This window comes from Apodemus sylvaticus, chromosome 18 (genome assembly GCF_947179515.1).
Source record: "Apodemus sylvaticus chromosome 18, mApoSyl1.1, whole genome shotgun sequence".
NCBI classification, from domain to species: domain Eukaryota; kingdom Metazoa; phylum Chordata; class Mammalia; order Rodentia; family Muridae; genus Apodemus; species Apodemus sylvaticus.
Genome location: NC_067489.1, coordinates 23,485,422 through 23,501,367, shown reverse-complemented (window position 1 = coordinate 23,501,367; position 15,946 = coordinate 23,485,422). Strand labels below are relative to the sequence as shown.

Genomic DNA, 15,946 nt, shown 5'->3' with positions numbered 1-15,946 from the left:
TGTGAGACAGCTGAGGTAACCGGGGAGTATGTCCTTGCTGAGTAGGGCCAACAGGGTAGGGTACAGCAGCCTGGAGCTTGTGCGTACTCAGCCCCAAACTCTCAGCCACATAATCACCCTGGTTCTGAGCAGTGACAGGATGTCCAAGATGAAGAACTTTCTGGATTGGTCCTCCTCAAGACCTCTTTGGTCTGTGCTGCCCATGGAGGCCACTTTGGTGTCCGTGGACTGCTGCTCAGGCCTTGTTGAAGCCCAAGGTTCGTGTGGATGTCTGTGGTCCTACAGGAGATGGGGCTCTGTTGGTGTCCATAGGCCAGGTTACTATCAAAGATCATGTGACTGTCCCTTGACCATGCTGCTGCCAAGAGCCCTGGCTGGACCTGTGGTCCTAGGGCAGCAGGCTGTCTCTGCCATACCTCTTTCAATGAAGTGCAGATCAGCGAAGACAGGAGACCAAGTGTTGCAAAGCTAGCTGTGCAGGCCTCCCCATCCCCACCCGTGTCCTCAAACAAGTCTTGCCTCAGCAAAACACCACATAAATCTGTATCCACTGACATAGCTAGAAACTTCCACTTCACTTAGCCAATCGACCAAGTCCGCAGAAGCAGCAAGGAACTGTCAGAACACCACCAGAAGTTTTTTTGGTGCATTTCTTTCTATGAAGTCAAGACAAAGGATGTGAGGAATGGCAAGGCATACCAATGCCATCCAGCACCAGCCACCGTCTGTTGGGTGTATTGACCTTCCTTCCTTTAACGGCACATATCTTCCTCTTTGGGCTTCGGCTTCGATTCTGGTGACATGGCTAAACACACCAAGAACGGACCCGCTATGGTACCTCCCTCTGGAAAATGGTGAAGAAACTTTAAATCAACCAGCACGCCAAGTATACTTGCTCCTTCTGTGGCAAGACCCAGATGAAGAGATGAGCCGTTGGCATCTGGCACTGTGCCATGAAAACAGTGGTGGGTGGGGCCTGGACCCACAACACCACCTCTGCAGTCACGGTGAAGTCTCCATCAGAAGACTGAAGGAACTGAAACACGAAGCCCTACCGTCTGAAACTTGCCTAACCTGCAATAAACGGGTTATTTACGTAACAACAACAACGAAAAACCCATCACGCATCCTTTCACATGTCTGCTTTAGGAAAACATCCTTTGAGGTAACTGACTTTCCAAAGACTCCAGAAGTTCCCACTTGAGCTAATCAATTTAAGAGGGTTTGGGGGAAGCTTGAAATGAACTAAATGAAGAGGACAGATAGTGGGAGTGGCTTTGGATTGGAAGAATTTCCCATGTGTAGCAGTAGAGAAGGGAGAACGTGCTACTTGGTTTGTAGATTTACAAAAACTCTTACCTAAGACTGGGATTTTATGGAATGCTGGGAGTTAATCAGGTTTGGGGAATAGAAAGGGCTGAAGGGGGGCTGGAGAGCTCAGTGGTTAAGAGCACTTGCTGCTCTCCACAGGACCTGGATTTCATTCCAAGTCCCCATGTGGTAGCTCAGAACTGTCTAACTGGCATCCCATGGGGATCCAACAGCCTTCTGCCAGCCTCTGTATGCACCAGAAATGCATGTGGTGCATGGACATACATGTAGACACTCATACATCAAATAATAAACAGCAGGGGGAAGTTGAAAGACTCTAAAGAAGATAAATAGGTTGCTGGTAGGGAAGTTTTTTTGGTTTTTTTTTTTTTTTTTTTTTTACTTTCAAGCAGCTTTGAAGTTTGGTGAAGATTAGAAACATTTATAGTAATATGCTTGTGTTGGTTTTGTTTTATTATGGGGTTTGAGGGGGTTGTTTTGTTGTTTGTTTTTTTGTTTTCCCTCTCACCACTCTTAACTAGTCAGGATATGCAGGTAGAAATAGGTAGTCGGATTGATATTTGATTGGGTTGATCTTGAATTGAGATTTTTGCTGCTTAGTAATAATGAGGTCACTAGAACACTGATGAAAGTCATTTAGAAGCAATAAGTCATGAAATTTAGGTTGACTAGGGAAGGCAGTTGGTTAAACAAATGATAGGACTGAGGACCACTCAGGTGGTAGAGCACTTTTCTGACATACACAAAAACCTGCATTCTGTCCCTGGCACATAAACCAGGCTGGGTGGTATAAACGTGTCCAAAGTCAGAAAGAAGACACAAGAAGATTAGAAGGTAACATGAAAAACTTGAAGATATCATGTTACACAAAGTAAGCTAAAGACAAATACTACATTTTCAGTCCTATGTGGAAATTAAAAAAAAAAAAATCAGTAGTCTAAGGTCACCCATAGCTGCAAGTTTGGGCTGCAATGAAACCCGTCTCAACAAAAAACAAACAGAAATAGAGCCTCAAAGATGGCAGCAGTCTGGAAGGAAGTCAAGGGAGGGAAGGGAGGAGGGCAAGACAGAAGAAAGACAGGAAGTACCAGTGTACTGTTTATGCATTATAGAAATAACACAGAGAAGCCCATCTGTGCAATTAATGTGCCAATAATTGTAATGTGTTGTCTCAATACAAGGAAAGTGGATATGTTAATTAGCTTAATTTAGCCATTCCACAATTTGTATACCAAAACATGCTATATACCATATATAATATAGTCTTTTATTTTTTAAATAAATTATTTTTAAAGAAGATAAAATTATCCTCAGCTCTCTAGGGATTTCAAGGTCACTTTTATCCTTGAAACCATGTCTTAAGAAAGGGGGTAGGGGAGAACACATACACACAAACTAGAACTGTGGAATCCTGATGTCAGGAGAGAAAGTCCCAAAAGATGGTAGTAACAGGAGAAAGCCGATCAAACTGTTAACCACGAAGTCTGAGAATAATGACCAAGAGAGCTGGTGACAGAAGGTAAAGTACGGCAGCCCCTGGCTGGGAGCCATGGGGCTGAGGAGCAGCTCTGCATGGAGCTGGAGGAGCTGCAGCAAGAAGGAAGGGAAGGGTGCAGTGAGAATATGACGGTTAGCTGTTTCTAGAGCATCAGCTGCTGAGTTGTAATAAGGATGGAACAGGAAAAAAGACCAGAAGGTCGCTTGTCCCCACCTTGAATTAGATGTATTCTCTCTGATATCAAGCATTTGACAGAGTTCCAGTGCTTGGACAATCTGAACTGACCCTTCACTGCCCTTGGTACTTGCTGGATAAGAAAAAGCTAGTGAAAACAAGAATGAAATAAAAGAAAGTTCCCAGGAAAAAGTTAGGCAGAAAATTGAGTCTCTTCTAAGAACTTATTACTTAATTAATATTCAGATCATTAACGAGTGTTGTTAGTACACATGAGAAAGGGGATTTGAGAAGAGTTGTTTTTTGTTGTTGTTTGTTTGTTTGTTTGTTGTGAGACAGGGTTTCTCTGTAGTCCTGGCTGTCCTGGAACTCATTCTCTAGACCAGGCTAGCCTTGAACTCAGAGATCCGCCTGCCTCTGCCTCCCAAGAGCTGGGATTAAAGGCGTGTGCCACCACCGCCAGGCTTGAATTGCTAAATTTGTATAGGGAGAGATGTTGATCAGGAAGGTCTGTGACAAGCCTTGGTGGCTTCCTGAAGGTTTAGGAAGCCTGGTGTTCTTCTGTTCTTTACAGAACTGTAATAAAGGTAGGGATCTTATTGAAACAAAGGTTCAAGACAGAAACGGAGAAATCCTGGCTCCGTGAACTGCCTGCCTCCTGAACTCACTTGTCAGACCAGAGCTTCTCTGATAGAGCGCCCTTGCTTAAGCAAGGGGCTGAGCAATACTCTTAAGATTTAAACAAAGGACGATGGCTGGGCGGTGGTGGAAAATAAAGGAAATAATATAAATAAAGGAAAAAAAGGACGATGGTCTTGTGCCGAATGTAAAAGAAATACAGAGGAAGGAAAGGAAGAATTAAATAAGGGTGAAAGGTTGAACCTGTATAGAAAGTTAAGTTCGATATAATACGTAGTAGGAAATAACTTTTGAACTATTAATCTTATGCCAAACTGAAACAGAAATTCAAATAGAGCCATCCTGTCTAGCATTTCTGTAACTGCAAGTCTTTACAACACCAATCTTAAGGAAGAAGATAGTGAGTTTAAAGAAAATTGATTTTGTCATAATGTTATCTGTTTGCTCGCTTTGTTCCTCTGCCAATATTCTTATGAGAACAAGGAAGACTTTAGAAGAAGATGTATTTTGAAAAACTGTAATCAATGCATAAACTTTCTGAGGAAATGATTTTATATATAAATAAAGCTTGAAAGAGATAAAAGTTGTCAGAGTAGTAAAAGCCAGACCAAGATGTGCTTCCCCTCTGTCCAGCTCTCATGAAGTGAGTGACTTCCTGTGTCCTATCCTCCCCCCCTTCGCCAGACCCCGCCTCAGCCGTGGCTGGTCCCCAGCGCTCTGTCACAGATTGTATCATATATTGCTGTACTTGCCGTTTTTACTTGGATTCCTCTGGGCCATGGCTAATATACTTAGCTAATTCCCACATATCTCAAAATTACTAAACTGATTGTTTCTTGGTGACCAAATAACTTTTATTATGTTATTTGGAATTTTTCTTCTTCATGGGTACTACTTTTTATTACTCAAAAGTGTCTTGTAAATTTTAATATTCTCAATAGAGTGATGGCTGAAATCAAAAGATTTCTCAATGTAGCATCTCTGTATTTCTAATTGTCCTCCCCTTCTGTCCTCCACACAGAACATAAGCACTGGGACATTTGAGTTTGCTCTACACTGCTTTTATAATTAGAATTCTGCACCCTTGCTTCCCAGCCTCTCTCTCACTCTTTGAGTCTAAGATACATGGGTAGGGTACATGCACTGTCATTGGTTTCGGGTAACGCTGATGTACATGTTTGTTCCTTATTAAAAGTTAACACACAAAGTAATGGGTTTTATTATATCATTTCCATAAAAGGAAATTAAATTTTCCAGTTTGCTGCTGCTACTGCTGCTGCTGCTGCTGCTGCTGCTGCTGCTGCTGCTGCAATTCTGTTAGTGACCCTGGGTCTTGCACATGCTCAATAAGCACTGTGCCACTGAGAGACATCTGGCCTCGCATCTCTCCTTAGCCTTCGATGGTTTTATACGCGCATACAGTTCCTTCTGACAGCCCCTACCCTCATTGTTCTTTCTCTTTCTCCTCCCACTGAGCTCCTTCCCGACAAATCCTGGTCCTATTTTAATAACTTTTTTGTTTGAGTTTTGTTGCTGCGGCTGTTTTGCAATCCACTGTGTTTAATTAGGATTGCTTGCAGAGCATGGGCAGCGTAGCAGTGACACCCCATAAAAAAGGTGACTCCCCTTACATGGTCGTTGTATGGAATGGAAGAAGTACCTGCTGTTGCTCTTACTGCTGAAAAGTCACTGCGTTTAAGTGCCTGGCTGCTGTCTTGACATAGTGAGTGATAAGACTGGGTTATGCTTGAGCCTTACAGCTGGGGCTCTCAGTAAAAATGAGCACCAAAATTCACTTGTCTAATTTTAAGTGTAGACATTACTTAGAGTGAAAACCAATCAGAAAAATTAATTACAGAAAACAGTTGCTTGCTTTTGTGTTTTAATTTATTGTTGTTTTAGTCATTTCTGGATGCTTATATTTATAAAAAATATTACCTAGAATATAGTTTTGTCTCATAGTTTTAATCATTTAAATCTTAATTTCAGCTGATGAGTAAGGAGTCTCCTGTCTCTGCTGGAAGCGATGCCTATGTTGACCTCGATCGCCAGGTATGTGGTTATCTTTCCTCATTCAGTAATTGACACACATAAATTCTATGTCAGTGAGAAAATGCAGTTGAAATTGCTAATGGAATACACTGATTAAATATTTTGCCTAAATTTAAGAACATAATCTAATCTGTTAACTGATATTACACAGTATAATTAATCTTGAACTTTGTATTAAAAGCAGTACTCTATGGGCCAGTGAATGTCTCTGGAGGTAAGGGCCCTTACTGGCCAGCTTGATAAACTGAGTTTAATCCTCAGGAACCACCTGGTACAGGGAAGGAGCACAATACATCAAATTTTCCTCTGACTTATGCATGCATGCATTTACATTTATGTGTATGTCGCGCATGCACTGCGCGCGCACACACACACACACATGCACACACACGCACACACATACACACAGATGAATTAATGTGGTATGGAAAAAATATGGTAGTATTGCATTGCCTGCTTTAAAACAAATTTATTTAATTTGCAGTAACCCCTGCTTTCTAGCAATGAATTTCTTCCTGTTCTATAACTTGCTGTGTAGACCAGGCTGGCCTCAAACTCACAGAGATCAACCTGATTCTGACTCCAAAGTATTGGGATTAAAGGAGTGTGCAACTACACGTGACTGGGAACAACTGTATTGAAAAGGAACTTTGCAATGTATTTTTAAGAATTAAATACTGTTACATTCAGTTTGTGGTTTCCTTTATCTACATGGACAGAAATCTTTGTATCTTTTGCTTTCTCTTATTTTGGGTTTATGGTTTTAAATGTTATATAAGAAAGTCTTTGGACATAATATAATTTTAATCCAAACTATAATTTGCCTTTCTCTTTGCGGTATTATTTCTTTGCTGTTGTTGGTACACTTATGTTTTTGTATATTTATTAAACAGAAGTGTATATATATATATATATATATATATATGTATATATATACATATATATATATATATATATATATATGAAATAAAGAGACAAATTGTATTTTAACTGGTATTTTTATAATTTGCTAACTTAGAATTTATTATGGAAATATGAGTTTGAGACCAGTCTGGTACATGTAGGGAATTTCAGGCTAACCAGAGCTACGCAGTGCAACTCTGTCTCAACAAAAAGCTGCCTGCCCCCCAAAAGTGCTTACTTTTAGTCTTCACCAGGGATGTTCTTAATTTCCTTGATACTACCTCCCAAGAAATAAAAAAGTTTTAACTCTGTGTTACACCTATGTAATGTCTTCATTTTTGTAGTGAAACATTTCTTATGCTTACTTTTCTTAATAACTAGTTGAAGAAAACTACAGAAGAACTAAATGAAGCTTTGTCAGCAAAGGAAGAAATTGCTCAAAGATGTCATGAACTGGATATGCAGGTGAGAGCTCCTCTGCTGTGCCCACCACAGACACCATCAAATGTCCTGGAGTTATCACATGGCTCACTTTCCCCACAGGGTAACCCTAATTACAAAAAAGGTAAAAGAGAGAGAAACAAGTAAATAGGGTCTAGAAGAGTATGCTATCTGTTATTTAACTAAATTCATTATAAATGAATGTCAAAAAGCCAAAAACAGAAGGAATATCAGAGCTTGAGTCTTCATTTGTGCCAGCAATCTTGCTTCCCTGCTTTCGGTAGGGGTGGGAGTCCTTGTCATCTGTGTGCTGCCAGGCACTGGGGACTTTCCCTGTACCTGTGGCAGCTAGAGGACAATGCTGAGTGTCCTGCTGCTCTGTCACTGCTCTGTCATGACACAGGGTCTGTCAACAAACGTGAAGCCCGCAGTTTTGGCCTGGCTGCTGGCCAGCAAGCTCCAGGATCTACCCGTCCCAGCCCCTCAGCACTGGAGCTGTAAGCATGTGTGGCTGTCTGACTTTTTCTGTGGGTTCTGCAGATCAGTGTCTTACAAAGTGATTTTTTTTTTTTTTTAGTATTTTGTATTCTTATCACATGTATCTGAGACTTTGTGTTCATCCTTGCCAATATCTCTTTACATTTTATCCATTGTCATAATACTTGCTAATTTTGTGGCTTGAATTTGCATTTACTTGGTGACTTTTGATTATTGTCTTTCCATGTGCTTATTTACCATCACTGGTGAAGTCTCTTTTCAAATAGGAAGTAAATCCACATTTGCTGGCCTAATCCCAGCTTCTTGGGAGGCTTATTGTAGAGGGATCACTTGAGCCCTACAATCTGAAGTACCTAAACAATGTAGCAAGACCCTTTCTCGAAATAAATAGAAATTGATTCTTCTAAATTCTTCTTCTTAGATATTGCTTTGCATGCATAACATTCAAAATAATGTAGATGTTTTCAATAGAGTGGTTGTTTATGTGAGGTGTCACTAAGCTGTCAGAGGCAGGCAGATGTGCAGCAGAGGCCAGCCCTCTGTGCATAGTGAGTTCCTAGGTCAGCCAGGGTACATAGTAAGAACCTGTGTCAGAAGGAGACAGACTCACAATGGTAGCTTACACGAGTTTGGGTTGGATAACCACAGTCCTAATTCCAACAGGTTGCAGCTCTGCAAGAGGAGAAAAGTAGTTTATTGGCAGAAAATCAGATATTAATGGAACGACTCAATCAATCTGACTCTATAGAAGATCCCAATAGTCCAGCAGGAAGAAGACATTTGCAACTTCAGACTCAGTTAGAACAGCTGCAAGAAGAAACATTCAGGTAAAAGGCCACTCCTTCCAACCTAGTTTTAAAATTGTAAAGATAACGATAAAGGGTACCAGGATGGCTTAGACAGCAAAGGTGCTGCCACCACGCCTAACTCCCCAAGTTCACTCCCCAGAGCCTACACAGTAAAAGAAGGGCTCCAACTGCAACAGATAGTGTCCTCTGCCACACACACACACACACACTCACATACGCACTCATACACACACTCACACTCACTCATACACTCATACACACTCACACACACATAGATAGAGTTTTAGGACTTGTAGTTAACTACAGACCCAAGTGCCTGTGTAATAAAAATAGTTTCCCAAAGTCTTCTCAAACATCATGAAAAATTTCCACATCTAGGAAATCCCATCAAAGCTATATATATAACTTCAGACCTAGGGGATCAAATACCCTCTTGTGGCCTCCACAGGCACCAGGCACACAAATGAGATACAGACATACATGTAGGCAAAGCACCCATACTCATAAATTATTCTTTTTAAGTTTAAATTAAAAAAGTAAAATGGGAAATTGACACTGCTCCCAAATATTAAATAATTTTTAGTAGAACAAATTGCTCCAGCAGATGAAGTTGGGTTTCAGTTTCAGCATTTTGTCACATACCAACATGGGTTCCAGAGGAAGTAAAAAACTTAAATGTTACATGTTATATTTTAAACCATTAAAAATACTGTCAGAAAATGGAGAATTAAAAGACAGTAATGTCAAATGTTTACTAAAAGCAAAAACTATGAAGTAAAAAATTCAATTGAATTATATAAAATTTACAACTCTTTATTAAATACTTATTTAAGAAAAATTGAAAATGAGTAGCCTACATGAAATACTTTGGACAATAGACAGGAGAGGCCTTGTAACTCAAAGGAAGGTTGTATACCAAGTAAACAAACCTGCTTAATTAGATACGGAAATAATATTAAGCCGTGTTTGGAGAAAATAATGTGAACAAAAATAAGACTAAATAGCAGGCACCAAAAATGTTGTCATTCGTTTATGTGAATCTAAATACAGCTTTTCTTGATATATATTCTTAGTTAAAAATTCGGAAACCAAAATGTCTTCTTCACAATGTTAAACACAGAGTTATTATATGACCCAGCAATTCTGTTCCTAGGTATATGTATCCAAGAGAATTAAAAACATATGTCCACAGAAAGACTTGGACTCAAATGTTCCTAGTAGCTATGTTCATCGTAGCTATTATTCACAATTGCCAAAAAGTGGGAACAATTTAATAACCATCAACTGCAGAGATAAATAGAATACCGTGTCTCTGTGTGCAAACACATTTTATTTGTAAGACAGTCTTTGATTTTGAAGGTTAGAAGCTATACATATAGTCAGAACAAAACCCATTTGCAGTTCTATGAGCTGCTGAGTAGCAATATTTTAGATGTTCATTCATGTGTTCATCCATTCCCATCTCTTTAAATACTAGCAAAATTAGAATTGGCTGTCTGTAATAGCTTAAGGCACTCTCATTTTACAATAGAATATTGCGGATCCCTTTCCATGGCAATAAATATTATTTTACTTTAAAAAAAAAAATTCGGAAACCTTTGCTCTTTTCTCCCGTTGTGAGAACTTTGTTCATCGATTAAACCTGATTTCGTGGCAAATAGGAACTGGGTAGAGTTTGTGCTTACGGAAGTGAGATATGTGCTCAGGAGGAGTGGATTTTGTTTCCTTTTCTCCTTAATAGTGCTTTTTATCTATTTTGTTGGGTTACAGACTAGAAGCAGCCAAAGACGATTATCGAATACGCTGTGAGGAGCTAGAAAAAGAAATCTCTGAGCTTCGGCAGCAGAACGATGAGCTGACCACCTTGGCAGATGAAGCTCAGGCTCTAAAGGATGAAATCGATGTTCTCAGGTAAACAGTTGTCCTTCACTGCCACCCCCACCCCCCAGACACACACACACACACACACACACATACAGCTCCATCTCAGATGTTACAAACTCTGGCATCTCTGAGCACACAGACTTGTTTAAAAATAGTGTAAATAACTAACTAACTGGCTTTATAAGCACTTAAATTGATATGGCAAATAAGTGTCGAATAATTGGTAGGTTCCCATGGCCGCCACTCCAATGGTGGCTAGCACTGGCTCTTCCTTCCTGCGACTCTTCTTTAATTATGAGTCCTCCCAGCCCTCGGACTGTGTCCTAAAGACTGGCTTCATTTCTTTACTGGCCATTTCCTCCTCCTCTTCATGTTTTCTCTGTGTAGGTAACTCACTGTTCACCATTCTTTCACAATCTCATCCTCTTGGGATCCCCTTCTGTTTTAAGAACACCAGTGTGCAGAGAAACTCACATACTGCTATAATTTAGTCCTATTACAACTTAGGGATGTTTCCTCTTGCCCCTGGGCTACTCCTCACTAGTCCACAGCCCTATCTCTCGTTTTCCTCATAGCTGTTAAATATTTATAATTCTTCTTATCTGTTCACTAGCCGCCACACGCCATTGGTTAGACTCTCTAGATGTCCTTGCGTCCTCCTCCTGAGGGGAAGCCACTATGAACTGCTGACTCGCCATGTCTCCTTGTAGTCACACTCATCTGTTTTCTTTTCTCCCATTACTAAGACCCTCCCATTACTGCTGACATAAGCATTCTTGTCTGACAGGCACTGTGTTATATCAAGTATTTATTTCTCCTGAGTTTTATACACACACACACACACACACACACACACGCAGATATCTTTAAAACTTTCTTAAAGATTATAAAAGTTAAAATTTTAGTCTCGCGGGGCAGTGGTGGTGCATGCCTTTTATCCCAGCACTAGGGAGGCAGAGGCAGGTGGATTTCTGAGTTTGAGGCCAGCCTGGTCTGCAGAGTGAGTTCCTCCAGGACAGCCCAGGCTATACAGAGAAACCATCTCAAAAAACAAAAAACAAAACAAAACAAAAAAAAGTTAAAATCTCTTCAGTGCCCTAACATTTGCTATTTTCTCCTTCCATCTCCCTGTTAAAACCTTTACTGGTAGAAGATTCATTTGAACATTCTATACTTTTTTACTGTTCTGCTAAATGTGATTTTGCTGGTTTCCCTCCTGTTTACTTGCCTTACCTTTTTGACATTCTTAATGTCAAATTTTTTGGTAATTTAGGTTATAATTTCTTTCTTAATCTAACAAAACTTAGATTCACTTTAGGTTTTGTGATTTAATGTTAGGTCCTGGTATTGTCTACTATTTTAACATTGTCCAAAACAGCTGCACAGCTGTGGGTTTGTTTCTGACTTATTTCCCATCATTTTAGACACTCTTCTGATAAAGTATCTAAACTAGAAGGTCAAGTCGAATCTTATAAGAAGAAGCTGGAAGACCTTGGAGATCTGAGGCGGCAGGTTAAGCTCTTGGAAGAAAAGAATACGATGTACATGCAGAACACTGTCAGTCTGGAGGAAGAATTAAGAAAAGCTAATGCCGCCCGGGGTCAGCTGGAGACATACAAGAGACAGGTAAGAGAGCAGAAGCAGAATTCTCCTTGCTGCTGCCTGGCAAGGGCTATACCGCAGTATATAACTGTTTTAAACGACCGACCAATCACTTCTGGCCTGTCAGTCAGATCAGGTGCATACTCTGCCAGGTTTTGTTTTTGTGATTTGCCTTAGTCACTGTGAAGAAGATCCATGACCAAGGCAGCTCTTACAAAAGAAGACATTTAATTGGGGGATTGCTTGCAGTTTCAGAGGCTTAGTCCAGGGAGCGTGGTGACACACAGGCAGACATGAGACATGGTTCTGGAGAAGTAGCTGAGACTTCTACAACCAGGAAGAGAGAGTGACGAGGGGCCTGCCTGGCTTGAGCTCTAAAACCTCAAAGCCCACCAGTGTCACTTCTCCTACAAATACGCCTCTTAATCCTTCTAAGGTTTTCAAAGTTCTCCTTGGTGACTGAGCATTCAAATATATGTTCTTAGCTGATTTTTATGTTTACTTCAGATTTATTACATTTTATTTACTCGATTGCATGGGGTCATAGGTGTGCCTCAACATGCATACAGAGGTCATAGGACAACCTGCAGGATCTGTTCTCTCCTGTCACCTGAGACAGTGTCACCACGTATCCCTGGTGTCAGGAATTCAACAGATCTGCTAGTAAGAGGCAGTAGCTGCCTCTTAAGTGCTAGGATTAAAAATCCTAACACTTTCTAACAGCCCATACCTAGACTGCTTGTTTTTTTCTCCTTATTCTTCCTCTTCACAGCCAGGCTTTTTAATAAACACTCAATTCCAGTTAAGCTCAAAGATCTAGGTTTCTCTTATTGGTACCTCTCATGTCTCATGGGAGCTTCTGCATGCGCCTCCCACTGTGGTTTCAGCTCCTTCTAAGATGGGCTATGTAACTGAGTTTTACCCTCACTGGGGTTTCTTCCTATCTTTCTTTCTGTCTTGTTCTTGCGAGGAATGAAAGCCCCTATAGATTCTCTGATAATTGTTACCATTTTCTAGATGCTTCTAGGAGCCTGTCTTACCTAGACTGGCTTTATTTCCTAGTTCTCTCCCTTTTGTTAGAGTGATGGATTATATAAATTTATTCAAGTATCGTGGGAATAGGGTTTTCAAAAACCTGTAGAAGAGATTGATATATTTTTCTGAAATTTGTTTTGTTTAGATTGGATGGGGGGCATGCTGGGCATTGAACATAATTCCACTACCTTGGTTGTAATTTCTAATGTTTCAAATTATAAAAATTGAGATTTTTATGTCATTCTTATATTTTGTCTCAGGTTGTAGAGCTGCAAAATAGATTATCTGATGAATCAAAGAAAGCAGATAAGTTAGATTTTGAATATAAGCGACTAAAAGAAAAAGTTGATGGTCTTCAGAAAGAAAAGGATGTAAGTATGTCCTAGGCATTTTGTTTTTCAGAAGCGCAAAAATTAAGACTGGCATATAATCCATTTTTGACTATATAAATTCCTTTTTCAAATGGACTCTTCTACTTTTAAGTCACATTTCCCCTTTTCCCCAGTAATAAAGATTCAAGGAACAGTTTTAGTGAGTTCCTTTAATATATGCATTTCTTTTACCATTGCCCCTTACATCTGTGAGCTCTTCCTTTCCTGTGTGTAGCCCTTCTGTTTCCCTGTGATTAGATGGAGGGTGCTGTTCCACCATTACTTAGCATATTTTGCTTTTACATCCTGAGTGTTTAGTCTTCATCCCAAATCTTTGTTTAATGAGAAGAACGTTAAGAAAACAGTAAAGGACAAACTAGCTAGCTCTGTGCCTCATGCGTAAGCGGGAGCATTGTGTGGCCTTGCAGTAAGATGTTCGGTATTGTCGAAATAGAAAAATAAAAAGACAGCCATTTTCATGTTCCTACTCCCATAATCGCTCCATAAAAGATCGAAACTAAAAGTAAGCCCATGTTCACTACTGTTTATCTTCTTCCTGCCTGAGGCCTAGACACTGCTTAGTAAGCTGGGAGAGCTTACTAACCTTTGTTTCTATATTCCTTTAGAGGTTAAGAACGGAAAGGGATTCTCTGAAGGAAACCATTGAAGAGCTGCGTTGTGTGCAGGCTCAGGAGGGACAGCTCACCACTCAAGGTAAGAATCTTTATCACCCGAGGAGACTAGTTCCGTCTTCAGTGGGCCTGTTGGGTTCATGTTGAGATGATTGTAGGAACAGATGAAAGTGAAAATTTGGCAAAACAAAATAAGTTTTTGACCTGTTCACCAAGATCGTAACAGGCTGTGTTTTGGGGGATTGAGTTCACTTAGCATCTTTAATCCAATTTTGTAATCTCTTGAGTTTTACAAGTCAAAATCATCTATGAACCTGGATAGTGTTATTCTGAAAACTCTTTCATGACTTCTTTTAAAGTATATAAACCTTTCCAAGTCAGTGATTTCTGCAAAAAGTAGAATGGATTTTGAATCATGAAGACACTTAGACCTGAGGTTGGAGGGCTTCTTGGCTGAGCGCACTGACCTGGCTTTAGTTCCCAGCACATAACATGGCAGCACTTAAGTGTCTGAACTCCACTCCCAGGGATCCGCAGTCAGTACTGCAAACACATGGTGCACTTAACATACATGAAAACAAAACACTAATACACACGAATTAAACATGTCTTTAAGAAAAAGATTGACAAATTCTTAAAATGTTTAAGGAAAAAAATATACACATATGGCTTCTTTGTCACAGGAAGAGAGTGGCACTTAGCTCTCAATGTGCCCTCTGCCACCCTGAGTCAGCACAGTAGGAGACTAGTAACGCTAGGAGCTAGGAGGAGTCTCACTCAACCCAACCCTGCTCAGTTCCCTGAAAGCTTTCTGCCTCCTAAGTCTCTCCCCTTACTTCCTTAAGATCTGTTTTTATCTCTTTGATCCACTCACTCCTCAGTCGTCTCTCCATGATCTCACTCCCCAGAGCTCCTAGTGTGAATATCTGCGGCTGCGGCCCTGCTGCCATTCCTTTCTCTTTGCTTGTCCTCCTGCTCTGTCTCAGACCCTACCTAGTGTGCAGCCCTGCTTCAGACAGCCAAGTTCTCTCCATCTACATTCAGATGATTGATGCTCGAGGAGAGACACGCATACATGTAATGCACACACTTGAGCGTTTGTGTGTGTGTATGTGTGTATATATAATAGAAATTGCTGATTGTCTTCATTTCCTAATGTAATCACTTCCTCTTTGTATCCTGAAGTTCTTTCTCTTTTCCCCATCAGCTCCTACGTTAGATTTTTTTTCAGAGTTTTCATAATCTAACCTGAACCTTACCCTATTGCTCAGTCCCTATGTTGTCAAGAAAAGACAACCCATCTCTAACCCATCTCCCATGTTTATCTTTTGCTATATAAAAATCTGCATAGTTCAGTGTTCTAAAAAAACCCTAGTAGTGGCTTCTCCCTAGAACCTATGACTCCTAGTTTTTCCTCTAGAAGTATACCCAAATGATTAAGGAATAGTTTCTAACAGTAAAACTGAAGAACAACCTTGAATATTTAGCAATAATAACTGACATTTTCATTCATCACTAAACTATAAGTTATTAAAGAATAAGGAGTATTTCATGTTCATCTGGCATGAAGGAAAGTGGATGTGCTGGGTATGTGTGAGGTGGGTGTGGTGGCGTGCTGGGTGTGGTGGTGTATACCTTTAATCCCATCGCTGGGGCAGAGGCTGGTGGATCTCTGAGTTTATAACCAGTCTGCTCCAAATGGTAAGATCCAGACCAGCCAGAGCATCACAGTGAGACCTTGTCTCAAAAAATAAAGATAAAAAACATGGGAGTGTTGGAATGAGTTTCATTGTAGCATAATATACAAGTCCTTTGTGTTATGATCATTTCCACCATTGAGCCCTCATACTCCTGCCACCTACCTTTGTCTGCCCGCTCACCCCTCCGCTCTGCCATGTGTATGTGTCCCGGGACTTCAACTAGAGTTACTACATGAGCAAAGCTGAAGGCTTATTTATGAGCATGTGGGCAGTTTACCACTGGAAAACCTGTTCTCCCTCCTTCAGAATTCATTGCCTATAGATCTCGGGAAGTGACTAGAGCAGCAATGCCCTTTTCTGGCCACTCCAGGTGCCT

General features: G+C 40.4%; 1 protein-coding gene across 1 annotated transcript in view; it reads left to right on the top strand.

The window, feature by feature from the left end:
- Positions 1–15,946, top strand: part of Hook3 (hook microtubule tethering protein 3) — an 87,534-nt gene that overhangs the window by 40,246 nt on the left and 31,342 nt on the right. Inside the window, exons 7-13 of the mRNA XM_052162354.1 lie at positions 5,633–5,695; positions 6,980–7,063; positions 8,201–8,364; positions 10,117–10,257; positions 11,655–11,856; positions 13,128–13,238; positions 13,865–13,952. Of these exons, the coding sequence (XP_052018314.1) occupies positions 5,633–5,695; positions 6,980–7,063; positions 8,201–8,364; positions 10,117–10,257; positions 11,655–11,856; positions 13,128–13,238; positions 13,865–13,952 (853 nt within the window). The remainder of the gene's footprint in view (positions 1–5,632; positions 5,696–6,979; positions 7,064–8,200; positions 8,365–10,116; positions 10,258–11,654; positions 11,857–13,127; positions 13,239–13,864; positions 13,953–15,946) is intronic.